At 40.5% G+C, this 23861-nt stretch overlaps 1 protein-coding gene and 1 long non-coding RNA gene across 2 annotated transcripts in view; both read left to right on the top strand.

Annotated features, from left to right (window-relative positions):
• Positions 1-6561: 6561 nt before the first annotated feature.
• LOC308082499 lies at positions 6562-9099 on the top strand. The gene is made up of 3 exons (XR_013932930.1): positions 6562-6711; positions 7461-7592; positions 8118-9099. It is a non-coding gene; the product is annotated as an uncharacterized lncRNA (long non-coding RNA).
• A 10788-nt stretch (positions 9100-19887) lies between these two features.
• Positions 19888-23861, top strand: part of LOC308081675 (uncharacterized protein) — a 4560-nt gene continuing 586 nt past the window's right edge. The window contains exons 1-5 of the mRNA XM_080423265.1: positions 19888-20029; positions 20585-20698; positions 21583-21711; positions 22186-22268; positions 22807-23007. Coding sequence (XP_080279391.1) covers positions 20647-20698; positions 21583-21711; positions 22186-22268; positions 22807-22989 — 447 coding nt within the window. The 5' untranslated portion in view covers positions 19888-20029; positions 20585-20646 and the 3' untranslated portion in view covers positions 22990-23007. The remainder of the gene's footprint in view (positions 20030-20584; positions 20699-21582; positions 21712-22185; positions 22269-22806; positions 23008-23861) is intronic.

Below are 23861 nucleotides of genomic sequence, written 5' to 3'. Positions count from 1 at the left end.
GGCTGCCCGCTCTCGACGCGCGGCCCGCTGTACGGCGGGGTACAGAACGTACTTTGCGCTCCCTGACAGTCCTTCCCTTCGCCTACACCACTATTATCATGCCACCCCGCATGTCTCTCTCTATGTAATTTTTCATATGTGATTGGGGTGCATGGCTCTTTTAGTGTGCTGTGTCATCTCACAGGGGAGAGGGGGGTTACTGATCCAACATCTAGTTGGTACACATAGGCTTGCACCCTCTTTTACGTTTGTGCGCGCGCGCACACACACACATACACACACACACACACACACACACACACACACATTGTTAGTGATTAAATAGTGAAGGATAATAAACCCTTCACTCAAATTAAAATGTCTGCATTCATGGAATACATTTTAACAACATCTAAATCCTACTTACAATACAAATGGATGTAAGACGAGCTTATTTACAGCAGCATTTCAACATCCATTCATTACTTGTATGATTATTATTACTATTACTGACATTGCTGAAAAATGTTTTCTACCATCACTATCTACCCGAAGTTTTTTTATTTTTACTTTCCACTTTTTAACAAAATCTAAGCATTTATAATACCTACAGCAGTATCTCACTACTCATTTATTACTTTTATGATTATTATTGCTACATATTATTATTGTTAAATAAGTTTATTTTCTACCATCACTAATTACCGGAGGTTTTCTCTTTCAGTGGTGTTTAAGTACTTATAATACAAATGGATGTAAGATAAGCCGATATACACCAGTATTCCACTATCCATCTATTACTTTTATGATTATTATTATTACTATTAACATTGCTAAAGTTTGTTCTCTATCATCATTATCTATCAGAGGTTTTATTTTTTCATATTTTTTCTACCCTTTCAACATGGTTTAAGTATTTATAATATCTACAGCAGTATCTCATCACCCATTTATTACTTTTATGATTATTATTGCTATATATTATCATTGATAAATACGTTTGTTCTTTACCATCACTAATTACCGGAGGCTTTCTTTTTCAACAATGTTTAAGTACTTACAATACTAATGGATGTAAAACAAACCTAACTACAGCAGTTCTCCACTATCCATCTATTACTTTTATGATTATTATCATCATTACTATTATTGTTAAAATTCTTGCTCATTACCATCATTAATTACTGGTTTTATTATCATTGGCACTAATATTGGTTTTATTATTATTCCCTTCAAGACTTATTCACCTTATTAATGACAACCTTTATTACTGCTTTAGTGGGAATTGTTTTTGATGCTGTACTACCACTTGGTATGCATTGTAGCCATTACAATAGATTTTTTTTTGTCACTGTTAGTGGCTTTGTTTCTTTTTTATTTATTATTTTATTTTATTTTTTATTTTTATTTTTATTTATTTTTTAGCTTTAAGGCTACATCTCACTGTCCAATCACTATTGTTGTAAGACTTTACTTTTTTATTTTTATTTTATTTTTATTGTATTAATTTAATTATTATTATTTTTTTTTATATATATATATTATTATTTTTTTCTCTAAGTGCGCGCGCACACATTCACTTCCATACACTCCCAAGGAGGGTGCTACGGTGTGTGGACAACTGGAGTTGAAAACAAAGTAATTCATACTGTCAGGAGCTTTGAAACTCATGCCCTACCACAATATTTGATATTATATGTTCGGGAGCCCTCACTATGATAGAGGGTTCAGAGTATAGTGCGACCGGAAGGACATAATGTTTAGGGTCCTGCAGCTAGTCTTTGCCGAGAAGACATGCTTAGGAATAGGGATAATGTTAGGGTTTTTAAATCTAGTTATGTTTAGTTTGATGTGTCTGTCTGTTCTTTGTTTGGTTAGGGGGGACAAGGTTAGGTATTGGTCCTTACTATATGCCTCTCATACTGCCCATGTCACTGTCTATGTGTATTTTGTTTTGGGGGGGAGGGGGGTTTTGGGTCCTGGTCTTCACCATATGGCTTATTTGATCCGTCTGTTGGGGCTGGTTTGGTATACTAAGTACTACTACACCAGCTATATTTTATCAGCATTGCTCTCCACTCTTGTTCTTTTTTTTCTCTCCCTCTCCTCTCTTCTTGAATTTGTTTATTTAATTTAGGCTAAGATTATGTCTAATTTGACTAATAGTGGCGTGCGGATGGGTGGGGACTCCCTGAGGTTCACCTGTTGGAACACTGGGGGAATGAACGGGCCAGTTAAGAGAGGGCGTATTCTCTCTCATCTGAAACATCTTAAAACAGAGATTGCCTTCCTACAGGAAACGCATCTGACCGTAAAAGACCAACCTAGACTGAAGGCACACTGGGTGGGTCAAATCTTTCATTCAGGCTTTGATTCGAGGACACGGGGTACTGCCATTCTAATCCATAAAAAGGTTCAATTTACTACAAAGGATATTATTTCTGACCCTTATGGTCGCTTCATTATAGTTTCCGGATGTCTTTTTAATACACCAGTGCTCTTGGTAAACATCTACGCCCCTAATTGGGACGATGAAGCCTTTATCAATAAGATAATTTCTCTCCTGCCTGATCTGAATTCTTATCATTTGATCTTTGGAGGCGACGCAAACTGTACCATTGACCCAATTTTAGATAGATCGAGCTCAAAGAAAAGACCCCTCTCCAAGATGGCTAAGGCTATATCATCTTTTATGAGTCAAGTGGGATGTGTGGACCCCTGGCGTTTTCAATTTCCTGATAAAAAAGTGTTCTCATTTTTCTCTAACGTACATAAAACTTTTACTAGAATCGATTACTTTTTCATTGATAAGCTCTTTTTACCCTCAGTTAGAAACGTTGACTATTCAGCCATTGTAATCTCAGACCACGCCCCCCTGTTGCTTGATCTCAATTTTTCAAATTTAAATAAACCTCGTCCTCCTTGGAAACTAAACCCCTTATTATTAAATGACCCTAGTTTTTGCTCCTTGATCTCCAATAAAATTGACGAATTTATTTTAAACAATAAATCTGATTTAGTATCTCCATCCTTACTCTGGGAAACTTTAAAAGCCGTAATTCGTGGTGAAATTATATCATACTGCTCAAAGCATAATAAATTAAAGAAAAAGCAACAGGACCAGCTAATTGAAAGCATTACAAAATTGGATAACGATTACTCAACATTTCCTTCCCCCGAAACGTATAAAGAGAGGCTAAATTTACAGATGCAATATAATTTACTTACCACAGAGAAAACTGAGAAACTGTTACTGAGGTCGAGAGGCCTCGTGTACGAACATGGAGAGAAAGCAGGCCGCTTACTCTCCCATCAGCTCAAGAAAGAGAGTGCAACTAGAAACATCCCTCAAATAAGGACTCCATCTGGTATATGCACAGTTATCCCAGCTGATATTAACAACACGTTCAAAAGCTTCTACTCTGACTTATACTCCTCTCGGTTTCCCGTAGATACCACAGATATGATGAGTTTTCTTGGGGGCCTCCAGTTCCCGACTCTCCACTCTGTTAAGCGCGAGACCCTAGAACAACCCTTGAATCTGAGTGAGATAAACGACTCAATTTCGACGATGCAAAATGGGAAAGCTCCTGGCCCGGACGGCTACCCAGTTGAATTTTACAAATTATTTTTTAATAAACTAGCTCCACTTTTACTGGATATGTTCATTGATTCACTAGACCAAGGCTCCCTACCACAAACACTCACAGAAGCATCAATCTCTCTAATTTTAAAACCTGATAAAGACCCATTGAACTGTAACTCATATCGTCCCATATCCCTTTTAAATGCTGACTATAAGATCCTTGCGAAAATTGTGGCTTCACGAATGGAGACGGTTGTAGCCGACATTATTTCGACTGACCAGACAGGTTTTATTAGAGACCGCCATTCATCGAATATTCGCCGTCTCCTTAATGTTATTCTCTCTCCCGCATCCTCGGAGACCCCCGAGGTGGTGATCTCCCTGGATGCGGAGAAAGCCTTCGATAGGGTTGAGTGGGGTTACTTACTTGAGGTTCTCCAGAGGTTTGGTTTTGGTTCCAACCTGGTTTCTCTGATCTCACTTCTCTACTCAGCCCCAAAAGCCTCTGTTGTCACCAATGGGTTGAACTCTCAGATGCTCACACTCTCAAGAGGCTGTAGACAAGGTTGCCCAGCAAGCCCCTTACTGTTTGCTCTTGCAATTGAGCCTCTCTCTATCGCCCTAAAGTCAGCCCCTTTTATTCAGGGAATCCGTAGATGGGGAATGGAATACAAACTCTCTCTGTATGCAGATGACTTATTGATATTCATATCCGACCCAGTTTCTACCGCCCCAAAGATCATTGAGCTGTTGAACAGATTTGGTACCTTCTCTGGCTACAGATTAAATTATAACAAAAGTGAATGTTTCCCAGTAAATAACTTGGCCCGTCATATTCCAGATGGATCACTGCCCTTTCGCACCTCAGATTCTGGCTCTCAATACTTGGGGTACACATCCGTAGGACTCTAGATGAGCTGTTTAGAGATAATTTGTTACCCCTTGTTGATAAACTTAAATTGGACCTACATAGATGGGGAATTATCAATATATCTCTGGCAGGGAGAGTAAATTGTATTAAGATGAATGTTCTGCCCCGTTTTCTGTATTTATTTCAAGCTCTGCCGGTTTTTATCCCCAGATCCTTTTTTTGTAAACTTGATACATTACTCTCATCCTTTATATGGGGAGGTAAAACTCCAAGATTAAAGAAGGAATACCTACAGAGAAACAGAGATGACGGTGGCCTTGCCCTGCCTAATTTGAAGTATTATTATTGGGCTGCTAACATTTCTAAAATCACTTGTTGGGCCCACAACCCTGATCTGGACTGGTGTCAAATTGAAGCAAATTCCTGTCCCAATACATCTTTATTGGCCTTAATCACCACTAAATTGCCTATTTCTCCTAATCAGCAATCTTCCAATCCTATTGTTTTAAGCACACTGCGGATATGGTCCCAATTCAGAACCTTCTTTGGCCTCCGTGAAATATCCCTCTATAGCCCTATAAAAAACAACCACCTATTTGCCCCGGCAAAGACAGACCCAGGTTACTCTATGTGGCATAGGCTGGGTCTCTCCAAACTAAAGGATTTATACATTGATGGAATTTTTGCTAACTTCGGGGAATTGGCAACTAAATACGAACTCCCAAATTCTCACCTGTTTAGATATTTTCAAATTCGCAACTTTGTCAGAACATATAATCCTTCATTCCCTAATATTCCGGCCAGATCAGGGGTGGAGTCTATCTTGGATGCTCCCAGGCAGGTAAAGGGCCTCATGTCTTCTATTTATAACATTATATCCTCTTTAAGGGTCACCTCTCTGGATGGAATCAAAGCAGGGTGGGAGGGGGAACTTGGGGAATCCATCACAGACGATATCTGGAACCAAGCTCAGATCCGAGTGAATGGCAGTACCTCGTGTGCTCGACTTAGCTTGATACAACTCAAAGTCTTACACCGCTCTCATTATAGCAAAGCCAAACTGTCTAGAATATACCCTACTGTGGATGACAGCTGTGATAGATGCCATACATCCCCGGCAAATTTAACCCATATGTTTTGGTCTTGTCCTCGACTGGAGAGTTATTGGGTTACCATATTTAGACACTTATCACAAATGTTTAACATTAGCTTACAGCCTAGCTCTGTAACTGCTATCTTTGGGGTCCTGCCCAAAGATCTGACCTCTAATAAATTAACACAGAATGGTATTGCCTTTCTTACACTGCTGGCACGGAGGAAAATCCTCCTAGAGTGGAAATCTCCATGTGCCCCGAAACCAGATCTATGGCTGAAAGATGTAATGTTATTCCTGAAACTAGAGAAAATTAAATTTGACTTAAGAGGATCACCAGGTGGATTTATGTCCGCCTGGGGTACCATAATAACCTATCTTACTAATCTGACAAGACTCCCTGATGCCACATAGGGTTGCCTGTGACAAAACCCCTCCACTGATCTGGAGACCCCCCCCCCCCCCACCTGTCCTTCACGCCGTCACTCTGTCTTCCTACCTTCGTCTATTTTGTTCTCTGTTGGGGAGGAGGGGAGAGGGAGAGAAAAAGGGGAAAGGAGCATTCTTAGATTATGTTCCTTTTTTTTTATTATTATAATTTTTTTTTTTTCCCCTCTAGAGCATGTTGTGGACTTTGCTGATTTTTTTCTTTCTTTTTTCCAAGTGGTGAAATGAACGGTGACTAAAGACCCATGAGGGAGGGAGGGAGGGTATGGGGAACATTGAATGTTGTGTCGAACTGAACCAGCCTTGTACTCTGAACCAGCTGAGTGTTAAACGTTATGTGAATTGTATTGTAATGTCTGTTCCTGTACGTAAGAAAAAAAAGAAAAAGGCATGAGTCTTATTGTACCTGTAACCACGTTTACTACATTCTGAAACTAATGCTGAATAAAAATCATAAAAAAATAAAAATAACATTTTGTACATTTGCGGGCAAGCAAACAGCACATTTCTATCTACATAACATACGTCATACGGTATGTGAGACAGTAACCGACATACATCTGTATGTGTCTACACTGCAGCCTGGAGGAGGCAGCAAACTGCTCCTGGGTGTCCCAGGTTCTTCTGGATGTTCTGAGAGGACAAAGCTTCCCTCAGTATGTCTCCTCGTTTGGGAATTCTGCAGCCAACAGCCCCCTGGACTGGCTCCCCATCAGTTACACATACAAGCCCACGGTGAGCTTTATTTACACAGCGTCGCTTGCCAACAAGATCAGGTCTTTTCGGCAAGCGACACCAGCGTACTACAGAGAATAAATGTGACTTTGCAAGATGATTAGGTGAGCCGAGGCTGGCTGTATTAACCTCTTATTTTATACTTTTTTGTACGACGGTGCCATGCAGAAATAGGGAAAATAGTGAGCTTGAAGATCTGCAATTTTTGCTGAATGTTCACCCCCAGAATAGGGATGCTAGGGTTCATTTGGTTAATCCCCAGCGGGAACTATTTGGTACTACTGCATGCTATGAAGACATAGACTATGGTTGCTTGGGAAGGAATTTTGATAAATGGTGTGTCATTGTAAATTGCATGAAGGAAAGTCTGTGGAAAGCCAGAAACTTTTGGGTTTGCCAAAAATTCAATATCCCTGAAGAAACTGTGATTAAATTGATGTTTTTTTACAGGATCATTATGTTAAGACAAGTCATGCGTTGACCACAAAACGATGTGGAAAATCACTGACACCCCCATTTTTGCAAAATTGTGATTAGTAGAACATTAATAATAAATATATAGAAGAAAAAAGGTAAAAGAAATGCATATGTAGGTACATAGGTAAACCTGTGAAGAAAATACTTTGTGAAATGTGAACCCCACTTTTTGTGAATGTTTTAAGTATAATTGTGTATTTGTAAATCGTTGCGTATAATCCCGTTTGATGTTTTTAAATTAAAAAACATGTGGTGTGTTGTGATTGGTTCAGGAAGCCCAGGGCTGCAGCATCCCTCTGTCTCTGAACCTGGAGGTTCAGTGGACCCAGTATGGATCTTTACATAACGCTCAAGCACAGGTTGTCAGCATCACAGAGACCATCAACACTAATACCAGTGACTTGGTAAGATCACCATTTTATCTAATTCTGGACTAAAGTATGAAGTAACTTTCTAGGAGACCGGAAGCATGTTGTAGTCAATTAATTTCAATGGAAGAGTGAACGTGAACACAGTTTCTGAACTATTCTTTGGCCCCATGGTCACTGAAGTAAATATTGGACCCTATCGTCACAAGCCACACAATATTCCCAAGATTTTCATACAAAATTCCTTTTTTCAGTGAGACAAATCAGGAGAAAATGTACTTTATTATCAACCTTTCTCTGTCCCAGCAACACACTCTCGCGGGATCTAGCACCAGTAAACATAGGACGTTCGCGAGATTTGCCGTCAGACGCCGGCGGCCCGGCGCCCACTTAGGAGACTATTTGTAGGATTTGTGTACCATGTCGCCTCTAGTGGCTCCAATCGGGATGGTGTATCTTCATAAATTAACCATCTTTGACAAAACTAAGCTGAAGAATGAGATGTTGTATCTCGCTGGTTGTTCATGTAAATGATCTCGTTTCTGATTGGTCGTTCCTCAGGCGTTGCACTCTGGAGGCAGCTGGGTCATAGAGGTCACGACCTCGGTGACCTTCACCCCAGTGTCTGCGGAGGCAGTGCCAGGCTTCAGGGCCCCGCCCACCCTGGACGCCAAACTACCCTTCCACTTCTTCTTCCCTTTCGTGTAAAAGGAGCCTTCACACTGCAAAGAACCTGAGTATTGATTTAAGGAACATTGAGTACTGTTATCCACCAACCAAGAGCTGATGTTGTGGAGCACATGGATAAGAGTTTTTTCAACCTCTTGTTTGTCCTGATGAGAGACTAGCATCACCATAGAGGAACAGATCACACTCACAGGCTGATGTCATTCCATTAACATACAACAGAGAGAACAGAGGGTACAGCACACGTTGATATGAAAATATACAGCCCACAGTTGATATCACGAGGTGCAGGCAACAGTTGATATCACTAGGCACAATGCTGACACTGATCTACAAGCTGAGCTTGTAGATCTGCTATTTTTGAGAAAGCGTGACAGATTTTGAAACATTTTTGTGTACTTTTTACTTTGGTACTTTCAAGTAAAAATTTTAACGGAGGACTTTTACTTGCAACAGAGTATTTTTATATTGTGGTATTGCTACTTTTACTTAACTCATTCAGTGCCAATGAAATAAAAATAATAATTGCGAACTCTGCCAGCAATTTTTCAATTTTCTTATACCTTTTTCAAGTAGTCACAGAATTTTTATCTCCACTATAATCGATCCCCTGATGGGTGCTAATCACTGAGGGTTGCACTGTGTGGTTTCACAAATGTCAACGAGGTTATTGGACCTTGTTGACATTAATTGTCTGCCTTTTGAAAATAACATAATAATGTTGAAAAATACATAGTAAAAAAAAAGTGCTCAGGAGCGGAGATACAGCCTTTTTCAGTAATAAGTTAAACAAAAAGTGAATGGAGCAGCAAATCTTCAAATGATATATATATATTATTTTTTTTAAACACGTCAAACGCGTTATTGGCACGTTGCGCCATTGCGGTAAAACACGTGAAACACGTCAATGGCACTCAATGAGTTTTAAAAAAAAGTTTGTACTTCTTCCACCACTGGGGATATGTGAATTGTCTGCTATCACCTTCACCTCTTCCAATGCAGGTGGTCAGCTGTGGTTGTTATAGAGCATAGCGCAGTAGAACAGGGGTCTCTGCGTTCATGATAAGCAGCATGTGGAGCAATGTTAATTTTGTCGACTAAAACTATGACGAAAAATGCTAAATATGAAATGTGTGTTCAAGCAACAAAGCTACATAATTAAAATGTACAGGACATGTTCATGATCTACCTGAGGGTAAAATACACTAAGAAGAATGTTAAAGATGATATAGTGAGATTTTTGTGATGGTCAAAGAGTATGAACTGCTGTCACATGTCAAACGTTGATCTGGGGAGTTAGATAGTTATGTGTTCTGTGTCTATGTGTCCTATATGACCAACAGATCCTTAATACAAATACATGTGACAATAAATGGACTGAGACAAGGATTATAATGTTTTGTTAAACAACAATGAATCAGATAATCTTTTATTTATTTTATTGATGATCATATCACCCTGAAGAAGGTGCAAGCCGACACGCGTTGGTGTTTTTCAATGTTTGTAGCCCATGTTTAATAAAGGCCTTTTACCTACAAAGCCTCTCTCTTGAACAGTGTTCCCTTTCATGAGCACTGTGGTCTGATACCAGTAGTGCTCCTGTAACTGATTTGTTTTAACCAAAATGTTATTTTCCTGATGATACTAGTGTGTTTCATTCTGTTATCAGAGGTGGATAGTAACTAACAACATTTACTCAAGTAGGCCTATTGCACTTTTACTTTACTCAAAAAAAATACTGTAGTTTTTACTCCACTAAAATATTTGACTGCTTTAGTCATTCGTTACTTTGCAGAATTAGATTATTATATTACAAACCCCTATTTTATACTTCGGCTATTCAAAAATAGCTGATCTATAACCTCACAACATTTCGCGATAAATTTGGAAAGATTTGAGTACTTTTACTTTGGTACTGTAAGTATATTTAGATGCCAATACTATTTGTGCTTTTACTCAAGTAAAAAACAGGCCTTTTACTTGTAACAGTGTATTTTTATGTTGCTAGCTACTTATACTTAAAAAACAAATATGAGTACTTCTTCCACCAGTGTCTGTTATAGTGTAGCTCTAAGAGACCCATACATTTTCACCTGAAGCTCCTACTGGCTTAGTATGGCAGCTATACCTCCTATAAGATTCCTTTCACTGATTCCATCTCATTCACCAGGTCTATACATCCTCTGGAATCACACTGACTTGGAGACTGAGAAGCACATCCAGTCATGACCTGGAATATACAGCAACTCCAGTAATGAGATGAAGTATATTTCTATTTTGCGTTTTGAAACCAGGTGCTAGACATCATATCAATACTACCAGGACATAATTACCTGAAAAAAAAAGATGAAACGGTGATCTTGAATCCAAAGGTTAAGTAGAATTAATCAGCCCTGGAGCAAACGTTATAACAATTTAATTACGCACAGATTAATGACGCAGTTTACAAAGAAATACAAAAAATTAAAGTATTGTACATTTACTCTTTAATGCTTATCAAACTGGGGCTCCTTGAAATGAAAAGGTTTGAGAAACACTGGTATAGACAGATACTAGCTTAATTGTTTACGTGGTGGTTGATGTTGTTTAGACAGATGCTAGGTTCATTGTGTTCCTGATATACTTTCTTTGAAGGACTACATTGTTGTCTTTTGTAACTACTGTCTTTGAAACACTGTCTTTTGCACTTTACCTAAGTGACTATTACATGTTTCTTGACTAGAGCTCATCATGCCTTATACTGATTTTGCACTTGTAAGTTGTTCTAACGGTGTTATGTATGACATACAATTTAATTTATAGTATAATCTATAACTGAAGTGTCCATGTTGAAAGTGAAAACGATGCATGGATGAATACAAATGTCCACATATAGAATTATTTTCTTTCAGCTCATTTCTTCAACTATGTACTGTATGCACATTCAGTATCACAATTGGAAAAAGGCAGCCATGGGCGGTCTAATCGTGTGTCTGAGTCAGAGGTTAGATTGTTGTCATCATCATCATCATCATCATCATCATCATCCATCATCATCAGAGGACAGAATAAAGCAGCTTGCAATGGGCCCGGTCTTCACGACAACAAAAGAGAGGTGACCGAGCCTTTGCTGCGGCTGCCCCGAGGCTCTGGAATAGCCTTCCTTTTAATATAAGAACCGCTCAGTCCTCATTTCTTTCCCCTGGCCTTTGAGCACAGCTAATCCGATACTTCACGATCACTGACCCTACCTCACTATTTTCAGCATGAACCTTTTTTAATAGTTTTATTGCCGCAATTTTTTTTTTTTTGTGTCACTATCTTTGTATTGTATTTTTTTCATTGTATATATTGTAACATTGTTGTTTCTATTGCTGTGTTGTATAGCACTTTGGTTGGCTTCGGTCATTGAAATGTGCTCTATAAATAAAATTTGAGTTGAGTTGAGAGAGAAACACAGAGTGAGACAGACAGATAGAGGGACACACACACACACACACACACACACACACACACACACACACACACTCTCCTTATTAGGTGATAAATGTTCAAGGTTATAGCAAAATATGTACAGCCTGCCACAAAATGAGACAGTGTTGCATTGGCCATTGCACGTGGTAACACGCCATCCCACCAGTCGGAGAGAGAGAGAGGGAGAGATTTTGTATCATAATGTATGTAATGCTTTGGCAATATAAGAATGCTTGTCATGCCAACTCAAAGAAAAACTCCAAACAATGCATGCAGAGCAGAACTTGGCCAATTCCCTCTTCTAATTAACATTCAGAAAAGAGCATTCAAATTTCACAAGCACCTTCAAAATAGTGAGAGGACAACATAAGCAAGAGTCCCCTCAGTCAGCTGGTCCTGAGACTGACCTTCACCAACCCTCCCCTAACTCAAACAACATCGACTAACCAAATTATCAAAATGCAACAAGAAAATGATATCACCTATTGGAGAAACACAACAAAAACCCAAAGTAAATTAGAATGCTATTTGGCCTTAAACTGAGAATACACTGTGGCAGACTACCTGACCACTGTTACTGATCCAAAACTGAGGAAGACTTTAACTATGTACAGACTCAGTGACCACCAACTGGCAGTAGAAACAGGCAGACACAAACAGAACTGCCTAGAGAAGACGTCTAGAGCAACACTTCCTACACACACACACACTTTTTTTTTTTTTTTTTTTTTTTTGTTCTTTATTTACCCAGGGTAGTAGCTGAGCACAAGTGCTCATTTTCAGCAACGCCCTGCACATAGAAACACACAGACAGACAGACAGACAGACAGACAGACACATTAAAACCTGGGAGCTGACTAGTACAACCACAGTCTTATGCTGTTGGCCACTAAGCAGCTCCACTGGAGCAGTTGGGGTTCAGTGCCTTGCTCAAGGGCACTTCAGCGGTGTTGGGGAAGTGGTGAACATTCACTTCCCAACCCAGATTTTTCCTGCCGGTCCGGACACACACACACACACACACACACACACACACACACACACACACACACACACAGAGAGAGAGAGAGAGACGCACGCACGCACACACACACACACACACACACACACACACACACACACACACACACACACACACACACACACACACACACACACACACACACACACACACACACACACACAATTCAATTCAATTCAAAGGGCTTTATTGGCATGAGAAAACATACGTTTACATTGCCAAAGCAGAAAGCATAATACAACAATACAGCAATACAATCAAAACAAAAAATATGTACATTTGAAAGTCAGAATCTTCGATAGGTCAATTTCTATGTACCAAGATCACTGGGTGCAGGTATAGTGCCGGAATATACACAATGATTAGTCTTTAGGGTGGTTGTGTTCCGTTTGATATCCTTTTCCTATCACAGCAACTCACGAATCTTGCTGCTGTGTTTGCACATTGTTGTACTTCGCCCAGCAGGTATGGGAGTTTTTTGTCATTGGTCATGTTTTCAAAATCTCCGTGTGTGGTTGTAATCTGTGGGAAGTATGTGTCTCTGATGTCTTGGTACAATGGACAGACGGTTAGGAAGTGTAGCTCGGTTGCCACTTCATTTTGTGTGCAGTGGGTGCATAGTCTGTCTTCTCTCGGGATACAGGTCTGCCTGTGACGACCTTTCTCGATCGCAAGACTGTGCTCACTGAGTCTGTACCTAGTTAAGATTTTTCTTTGTTTTGGGTCAGTCACGGTGCTCAGGTATTCTGCCACTGCGTATTCTCTGTTTAGGGCCAGATAGCATTCTAGTTTACTCTGCTTTTGTGTTGCTTCTTTCCAGTGTGTCAGGTAGTTTTCCTTTTGCTGTTTTATAATTTGGTTTAGTCCAATGGGTTTTCTATCTCGTGGCTCTGTTTGTGTTTGTGCCCGGAGTTCCAGGGCCAGCTGGCTGAGGGGGCATCTCTCTAGGGTTTCGCTGTGTGTGAGTGCCTTGTTATGGAGTGCATCTAGGTCACTTTCTTTTAGGTGGTTGTAGAACTTAAGTGCTCTCTTTTTTATTTTGATAATTAGTGGGTATCGTCCTAATTCTGCCCTGCATGCATTATTTGGTGTTTTTCGCTGGGTACGGAGAATGGATTTGCAGAATTCTGTGTGTAGGGTCTCGGTTTGGTGTTTATCCCATTTTTCAAGGTCATGGTTTGCTAGTGGTCCCCAGATCTCACAACCATAGAGGGAAATTGGTTCTATCACAGAGTCCAGTATTTTAAGCCAGGTTTTAATTGGGATGTCTATTTTGATGTTTCTTTTGATAGCATAGAATGCCCTTCTTGCCTTGTCTCTCAGGTCCTTTACAGCTTGGTTGTAGTTCCCTGTGCTGCTGATGTTTAGGCCAAGGTAGGTATAGTTTTTTGTTTGTTCTAGTGGGATTGTATTTAGGAAAAATGGATGGTTTTGGCGGCTGGATCTTTTTTGAAATATCATGATTTTAGTCTTAGTTAGGTTCACTGTCAGGGCCCATGTCTGGGAGAATTTGTGTAGGAGATCAAGTTGCTGCTGTAGTCCTTCCTTGGTTGGAGACAGCAGCAGCAGGTCATCTGCAAAAAGTAAGCATTTGATTTCTGTGTTTGCCAAGGGGATGCCTGGAGCTGTGGACTGTTCTAACGTTTTTGCTAATTCGTTGATATATATGTTGAAGAGTGTTGGACTCAGGCTGCATCCCTGTCTAACTCCTCGGCTTTGGGGGAAAAAGTCTGTGTGCTTTTCGCCTATTTTAACTGCACATTTGTTGTTAGTGTACATTGATTTTATGATGTCATAGGTTTTCCCCCCCAATGCCACTCTCCAACAGTTTGTACATCAGACCCTCATGCCAAATTGAATCGAATGCTTTTTTGAAGTCGACAAAGCAGGAGAATAATTTGCTTTTGTTTTTGTTTAATTGGTTGTCAATTAGGGTGTTTAGAGTGTAAATGTGGTCTGTTGTGCGATATTTTGGTAGAAAGCCAATTTGTGATTTGCTCAGGACATTGCTTTCCGTGAGGAAGTTTAGAATTCTGTGGTTGAGGATCATGCAGAGGATCTTTCCGAGGTTGCTGTTTACACAGATCCCGCGGTAGTTATTTGGGTCATATTTGTCTCCACTTTTGTGGAGTGGCGTTATCAGCCCTTGATTCCATGTGCTGGGGAAGATCCCAGAGCTGAGCACGATATTTAGGAGTTTTAGTATGGCTATTTGGAATTTGAGGTCGGTGAATTTTATCATTTCATTTAGAATACCGTCTGCCCCGCAGGCCTTCTTGGTTTTAAGTGTTTTTATTTTGTCTTGTAGTTCTTTTAGGTTGATTTGGGAATCTAGTGGATTCTGGTAGTCTTTTATGGCTGACTCTAGGTTTTGTAGTTTATCTTTTATTTGTTTTTGCTCTTTGTTCTTCTCGATTGGGCCAAAGAGGCTAGAAAAATGGTTCACCCATATATCTCCATTTTGGATGGGTAGTTCGTCCTGTTTTAGCTTATTAAGTCTGTTCCAGTTTTCCCAGAAGCTGTTTGTCTGTATGGAATCCTCGATATCTTGCAGTTGGTTTCTAACATGTTGATCTCTTTTTTCTCTTACTGTTTTCTTGTATTGTTTCAGTGTTTCCCCATATTGGAGACGTGTGTTGTGGTTGTCTGGGTCTCTGTGTTTTTGGTTTGATAGTTTCCTTAATTTTTTCCTGAGATTATTGCTGTCGTTATCGTACCATTTGTCATTCTCAAATTTTTTTCTGGCTTTCCTGTTTGATACTTTTAGGTTTGCTAGTGAGGCTGTTAGTTCAAATATATGATTGAGGCCTTCTACTGCCCTGTTTACACTTTCACTGTTTTTTTCAAAGGTTTTTTCTAGGAACTGATCCAGTTGTGATTGGACTTGTTTTTGCCTAATAGCATTTTGGAAAGCTTCTGCGCTGTGTTCATTCCATTTGTAACGTTTTCTTATAGTATGTAGTTTGTTTGGCGTTTGTTCTTTGTGTCTGTGTGTTGATCTGTTTAGATAGGCTGTGGTTCTGTTGTGGTCTGACAGGGGTGTTTGCGGGCTGACTGTGAAAGCTCTGAGCGATGCCAGGTTTATGTCCGTGATAAAGTAATCTACCGTGCTGTTTCCCAGGGATGAGCTGTATGTATATCTACCGAAGGAGTCCCCTCGGAGTCTACCGTTAACGATGTACAGACCCAGTGAGCGACAGAGCTGTAGCAGTTGTGACCCATGTTTGTTTGTTGTTTTGTCGTGATTGTATCTCGGGGGACATGTTGGGGAGCTGATGTGTCCCCCTCCTGGTAAGTGTTTGTTTCCCTGTGTGTTGAGGGTGTCAGGCCCTTGTCCTGTTCTGGCATTTAGGTCTCCACAAATTAAAATGTGACCGTGTGCCTGGAAATGGCTGATATCCTCTTCTAGTGTGGGGAAAAAGTCCTCTGTAAAGTAAGGGGATTCAATTGGGGGGATGTAGGTGGCACACAGGTAGACATTTTTTTCGGTTGTGGTAAGTTCCTTGTTTAATTCCAGCCAGATGGAAGAAGTTCCAGTTTTTACTAGCTTAATGGCATGGATTAGTTCTGATTTGTACCATATTAGCATACCTCCAGAGTCCCTTCCCTGGGTGACTCCTGCCAGTTTTGTAGATGGTACCACAAGTTCTCTGTAGCCAGTAGGACAGCCAGTGGGGCCGTCCCCTCTGTGCCATGTCTCTTGTAGAACAATGATGTCTATGTTTGCAATCTCTTTGGCAAAGTCTGGGGTTCTGCTCTTGATGCCAAGGGCAGTCGACCTCAAACCTTGTATATTCCAGGATGATATAGTGAGTGATTTGTACTCCATTGTTCACATTGTTGTTGTTACATTCCATGGGTTCTGCCCTGGGCCCATGCTGTGTAGAATTCCCTGAACATCTGCTCGATGCTGTGTGTGCTGGGGATGGCTCTGGTCACCGCCTGTGCGTATGTGTATGGTTGGAGAGGGAGGGGGAGAGTGGGCGGTGGTGAGGCTGATGGAAGAGTGTATGGGATGGACATCAGTGGTGTGGGTGAGCTGTGTGTGGGATGAGGTCTGGGTGGAGCAGTGAGGATATGCATCAGGGGTGTGGGTGGGCCACCCTGTTGTGTGGCATGGGGTCTGGATGGGGCGGAGGGGTGTCTAGGAGAGGGTCTGCTAGGTTGGTAGGGGTGGTGACGTCTAGTAGAGTGTCCTCTGTGTGCAGTGCGGTGTCCTCTGGGTGTAGGATATTGTCCACGGTGGTTGCGTGTGTAGGGTGTTGTGTCTGTAGGATAGTCGCGGTCGAGTGCGATGTCCTTCAGGCTCTTTGCAAAGGTTGGGATATCAGCCTTGCGGATGTGTACCTGGTCGTGTAGGCTTCCCTTGTGCAGGGTTGGGTGTTCTGCGAAGTGGACCTTACTCTTCCTTGCACAGATTCTGGAAGTCTGTGCGTTGATTGCGTTGATGTAGTCGTATTCGACGTCGCCTCTGTGTAGCAGTGCCGAGATGACTACTTCTGCGTTGGGGAATGTTGAGGTGGCTTTTTCTATCATTCCCTTGGTAGATGTAACCATCTCGTGGTCTTCCTGTGCCCATATGTCGTTTGTGCCGGTGTGGATTATTATATGGCTGGGGGAGCCCAGCCGGTCCCTTGTCAATAACTCCATTGCACGTGCTGTGTTTCGACATCTGATGTGTTCAACTCTGTGCTTTGGGAAGAGCTTTCTTGCATCGATGTATTTCCCATTTGAGTCAGTCAGGAGTACAATTTCTGGGTTTTGTAGCTGGCGGTTTTCTGGAGGTGTAGCAGTGGGGGAGGGTTGGGGTGGGTCCTCTTCTTGAATGATCTCTTGGGAGAGTACTTGGCTTTGAGGTACCGCTGGTTGGTCAAGGTTATCTGGTATTTCTAACCCTTCCTGCTGATTGCTGGTTGGTCTTGCTTCCCTTTTAAGCTTTTCTATCTCTCTCCTCAGTTGCCCTATTTCCTTTTCTGTCGTTTTCCTTAGCTGTTCTGTGTCTTTTCTCATACTTTCCCTGGTCTCTGCTATTTCCTTTTCCTGTCTTTCTCTTAGCTTTGCTAGCTCTTCCTTTAGCTGTCTTATCTCCTTTCCCATATGTTCCCGTAGCTGTACCAACTCCTGTCTGAGCTTAGGCTCACTCTCTTCCTGTTCCTTTGTGGCACTTGCCCTGGGGGCTGTCTGTTCTTGCCTATACTCCAACAGTTGTTGCTCCATCTGTACTTGCCTATGTTCTAATCTAAAGAATTCGTCAGCCAACTTGGTAAGCAGGTTTGGCTCTATGGTGTGAGCTATTGTGGCACTGATTGGTGGGGGTGGGGGTGGACTCTCTACTGTGGCTGGATGTCCCTGCTGAAAAAAACAGCACAAACCAGCTTATGGTGGTTGCTGGTTTTAGCTGGTTTTAGCTGGTATTAGCTGGTCTTAGCTGGTCTTAAGCTGGTTTAGATGGCATACCAGGCTGGACAAGCTGGTCAGGCTGGTCAGGCTGGTTGGTGGACTGATGGTTTGCTGGACTGACCAGCAAAGCCAAGCTGGTAGCTGGTCTTTGCTGGTCAAATGGGTGGACTGCCCAGCAAAGACCAGCTTACCAGCTAGACTTAGCTGGTCAGGTGGCTGGACACTGGACAGACCAGCAAAGACCAGCTTAGCAGCTGGTCAAGTTTGGTTAGATCAGTGGTTCTCAACATGTGGATCGGGACTCCCAGGGGGGTCCCCACGTGATTTGGGGGTGGTCCCCAGATGACAGTGAAGTGATAATTTAAGGACCTTTAAGACCTTTTTAGTACCTAAAAAAAACACCATTACTGCATCAAAAGTAATCAACAAACTATACTATAAAAAAATGTCAAACATTGGCCAAATTGTCTAACAATAATAATAATATAAGAAAACATTTTGAAAATAGCAGATCTACAAGCTAACAACACCTTCCTTGCGAGGCGTTGTGAGCTTGAAGATCTGCTATTTTCACAATAGAGTCAAACTAAACGTAATGCATCAACTCCTACATTCCAAGTGCTTTAAGGGTGGGGGGTCCCCAGTTCAAATATGATTATTTTGGGACGTTTCGGCCTGAAAGGGTTGAGGACCACTGGGTTAGATCACGTGTGTGTTTCCCAAAACAGTGGGTCGGGGCCCATTTGTGGGTCATGTACACATCACGAGGAAAGATCCATTTTTTTGTTTCCTACAAAAATATATTACTATATTATTTCAAAACATTTCCCACCCAAAAATCTAAAATCTTCATCAATAAAAAAACAAATAAATACAAAATCTAAGAAATTCCATCAATTAATAAAAAAAAAGCATGCAGTGAAAATAGCAGATCTACAAGCGTTGTGAGCTTGCAAATCTGCTATTTTAACTAGTTTGGATCCCGGGGAGACATCATACCTGCCATTAGACTGTGAAGATTTTCTTCTGTTACAATTGCCCCCCCCCCCCCCCAGTATATACAGTATATTTTATTGTATTGTATTATATTGTATTGTATTGTATTGTATTGTATTGCATTGTATTTTACTTTACATTTCTTGTCCTTTTCTTGTGATGTGACATAAATATTATATTTAATAATAATAATAATAATAATAATAATAATAATAATAATAATAATAATGTATTATTATTATCATGACAACATTCATCCAAACTTATTTACTTAATTTCGCAATTGGCAAATAATATGCTAGTTTGATTCTAAATAACACTTTTTTTTTGCTATGGTTACCAAAATGAACAGATCTACAGATCTACATCTTGTCGCAATTTGACGTGTTGTGAGCTTGTACATCTGTTTTTACAGAGAAGTGGGCCCTTTATGGGCCCTGAGCAGTGTTGCCATATCTGCTTATTATAAGTGACTTTGGGCTTGTTTTTCTGTAAAGTTGCTTGTAAATATTAGTGAAATATTTCACTTATTATTTTTGAAAATAGCAGATCTACAAGCTCACAATGTTGCAAATGCGACGCACTGTGAGCTTGTAGATCGGCTATTTTCAAATAGGTTTAAAGTGCAAATGTCGCTTCTTTTGGGCTGAATTTTTTTCACAGACCTGGCTGCTTATTTCTCTCACAAAATCTGGCAACACTGTCTCAGCAGGCTCGCGACCCTTGAACTCTATGCTCGCGACCGCTCGAGATACGCGGGGAGAATGAATGCTGTCTGACTCGAGCTGCCTGCAGGCTGGAGCTCTCACTTCAATAGAAAGTTAGATAAATTGCGTTGCTTTGGATTCATCAAAAATAATTATAAACCGGCTTCAGAGAAGATAAAAGAAAGAAGAAGAAGCGGCGGACATTTTAGGTGAGTGTTGACACACAGAAATACTATTTATGTAGGCGTTTTAGCCTACATAACCTACTACCTATTACTGTATTGATAATTAAGTGCGTAGGCTGCTGTGTTCGAAGTCAATCACAAGTGACTCATGTCATGACCCAACTCTACACATTTATTTAATTTGTCTTGATAAAGGGATTATGACAATAATTACAATAAATTATAGTGGGAATATACAATATAATTTATACTATAGGCCACTACTGCTTGCCTGTGTGCCGCTCAAAACTAAATTCAGAATATGACGTCTGTGTGTGTGTGTGTGTGTGTGTGTGTGTGTGTGTGTGTGTGTGTGTGTGTGTGTGGACACACGCTTTCAGTGATGAAGCTACAGAGTGTTTTAATATCCCGTGAACTCTGAACATTAATGATTCCCTTGTCTGTCTGTCTGTCTGTCTGTCTGTCTGTCTGTCTGTCTGTCTGTGTGTGTGTGTGTGTGTGTGTGTGTGTGTGTGTGTGTGTGTGTGTGTGTGTGTGTGTGTGTGTGTGTGTTATTATTACACATTTCTTTGGCTGCAGTGGCCAAAATGAATGGTTTGCAGCCCTACTAAAAGAGAAAAAGGAACCCAGAGAGAACCATTATGTGTTATGCCCCCCCCCCCCCTCCCACAAAGAGAAGAAAACAGTTTGAAGGTAAAGTGATATTGTTTTGTTAAATGTTAAAGTAATCATTGCTTGTTCAGTAACAGGGGTCTCCCAGACTCTCCACCTCTTTAGTAAGCCGAAAATGCATTTCCAGGAATACCAAATTTAACCAATCAGAACTCATACAGGATACAGGATAAATAAGTTACAATTGGAAGTGATGACACAAAGAAGTGGGCATACAAAATTTGAACCCATTTAGACCAGGAACGCATCTGTGTAATTGTTTTGATTTCTTTGGCTAGACCTTTGGCTTCAAAAATAGCAGATCTACAAGCTCATAGCGCGACACCGAGTGGCGCGCTATGAGCATGTAGATCTGCTATTTTTGAAAATCTTTGAATATATATGTTTTAAAGTGAACATTTGTACCTCAAATCTTTTTCCTTTTATGTTCAAAAAACTTTTAGGATTTAGAGAGCATTTTTAGAATCGGCGCCAGGTCTTAATGGGTTAAAGCTGCACTATGTAACTTTCCTCTTCTACCCCGGATTTGAACCCGGTTTCCTGAGCAAGTGCTGTAACCTTTTACCATTGAGCTAATAGAGCCTGCCTGCTTGCTCAGGTGATACATTGAATCTTGACCATCAGATCAAAATTCATGTCAGATCCTGTGTCTAGGTGAGACATGACCTTTGACACTATCTAAATGTCTCAATAGAAGAGCAGGGAGACTAAATACAACCACCCCAATTATATAAGTTATATTGTATTATTTGTATTAACATACTCTAACATACAGATTGTATAAGTTATATTGTATTAATATACTCTACGATACAGGTTGCATAAAATTACATTTTATTCCACTTTAACTTTCTAACAAAAAACATCTTGTTTTATCCAAAATATATTACTTGCACTACCTTTAGACTCTGACTCGTCTGAATACGGTGGAGATGCTGTTGTTCCCCAAGCTATCCACGACGAAATGTCAAGTACAGTCATACCCAGAAGAAGGCCAAAGAGTTGGAGCTGGACCTACAGCATCTTAAAACTAAGTAAGCAATGACTAATGTTAACGAAACAGTTGCATGAGTTTGCTCTTCTCTTTTTGTATATATCGATATGTTGGTTATTTGTTCTCATGTTCTTTTTTACTTAGATCTTGACCACAAATGTTAAAAAACATTATATAGAAAGCATGTTAAATGGAGTGGACAGATGCTAGGCTCATTATTAAACTGGTATCCTACTAAGGCATACATCAATTCAGTTTTTATTTTTTATTTTTCCGTACCCTGTTCATGCTTTAAGATGCAACAAATTAGAGATTGCAAAACAGAAACTGGAGGAAGGGCCCCAATATAGCTCTGCAGCAAAGCCTGACATCCCTGCTGCAGATAAGCAAACCAGTGACAGCATAGGTGTGTTTAGACAGTGATACTGTTCTACGGAAAATGGTGACAATGTGTACAATATAAGTACTGTGATACTGCCAAAAGGAGCTTAAATATGATTCTCTACATTTTCAGTTGCAACTTCCTCCGTTTCCTCTTCCCCCGAGTCAGACGATTTGGCATCGACACCTGGGATGTTTGACGGCAACGGTGACAAGGTATTGAAGAAACATACTGTGTAGGACAGTGGTTCTTAAAAGTGGGGTTCCACAGTGTCCCCAGCTAAATAAGAAACCGTTATCATTTCAAAAATAGGCAACGTGTCATGATGCATCGTGAGCTTGTAGATCAGCTATGTTTTGCTATTTTTGAACTATTTTTGAACAGTTTTGCCTATGGCATGAACAAAATAGGGATGCCGGGTGGAAAAGGTTAATTTCACTACTATTTTACCAGCTAGAATGTAATCCAATGACAATGTACTGTATACGAATTACTTCAACTCTCCCCACCTACAGTATAGACAGTTGTAGAATTCTGTACTAAATGTAATCCAACAATTAACATCTTCTCTATTGGAGGTCCATGGCACCAACTCTTTTCTAAATGGGTCCACATTTGGGGGTCCTTGAAAATGTAATTTCTTTACAGTAAATTCTGTTTGAAGTGGGCCTGCTTTTGTCAAAAATGAGTCTGAAATGTCATGGTAAAATGTTTTTTAATTTCTAAAACATGTGTTGTTTTCTTCTGTTTCAGGTCCACATTGGCTCTGGTGTGTGGCTCGAAAAGGAGATCTGGAAGATGGTGGCAGCAAACACCAAGGACTCCCTGTTCATGAAGGAGCTTGCTGTTGCCATTTGGGGGACAACAACCCTGAAGACCATGCAGGAGCCTTACAAAGAATGCCCCACTAGCAAGGGGGAGGCCAAACCCCCCTGACCGCAGGACTCAGAAGAGGTATGTTTACTGAGGGGTGGGGGGGTTCATTATGACTTGATCTCATAATTCAATCTGCTCTGTGCATGACTGTAGTTCTCTTTTCCAGAAGGTGGAATTCCCGTTAGCGTTACCTGTTCAGTTTTTCATACCTTCATTTGGTTGTCTCAGCAGCATACTGTTTCAACCAGAAACACATATGGAGATGTTGGTTGTTTCCAATTTATATCTGCTGCCGAGCCAATCAAATGAAGCTATGAAAAACTGATCGGGAAACGGGAATGTCACCTTCTGGAAAAGAGATTATATTAAGCTTATTAATCAATCATAAAAGAAAATACTCTATTGTAATAAAATCGATTTTATGGCTGAAAGAAATGCCGATCTACAAGCTTGCAACTCGTTGGACGTGTTGTGAGCTTGTAGATCAAAAAAGTAATCAATAGAATAATCGCAAGTAGAATAATTGGTAGTGGCAGCCCTACATGCATGTTTGGCAGGGGTAGCTTTTCCCCCCAAATTGTTGTTGTCCATTGTAGCCATCTGACTTATTGCCTGCCCACTGTCCACCCACCTTTTTCATTCAAATGCATGTTTTCTAACTGAACTGAAACACGGGGTTAAAAAAACACTTCACCCCATTTTCAACTCATCTTCATATAATTGGTCCTCACTAATACACATTTTAAGATGGCACCATTTATGTCTACTCACTCTGTGTTTCGTTGATAGGTCGTGGACAGTTTAGAAACCTGCCTACCTTTGACATCATCGGTAGGCAGGTTTGGTCATTTAGAACAACTTTATTTGTTCATTATTAATGCAAGAACAATGGCTTCTACTTCTGCATGCAAACTTTCCAGGTAGAGACACAC

The sequence above is a fragment of the Gymnoscopelus braueri genome, assembly GCF_963280865.1.
Source record: "Gymnoscopelus braueri genome assembly, chromosome: 3".
Lineage (NCBI taxonomy): Eukaryota > Metazoa > Chordata > Actinopteri > Myctophiformes > Myctophidae > Gymnoscopelus > Gymnoscopelus braueri.
This window is presented reverse-complemented; position numbering and strand designations above follow the sequence as displayed.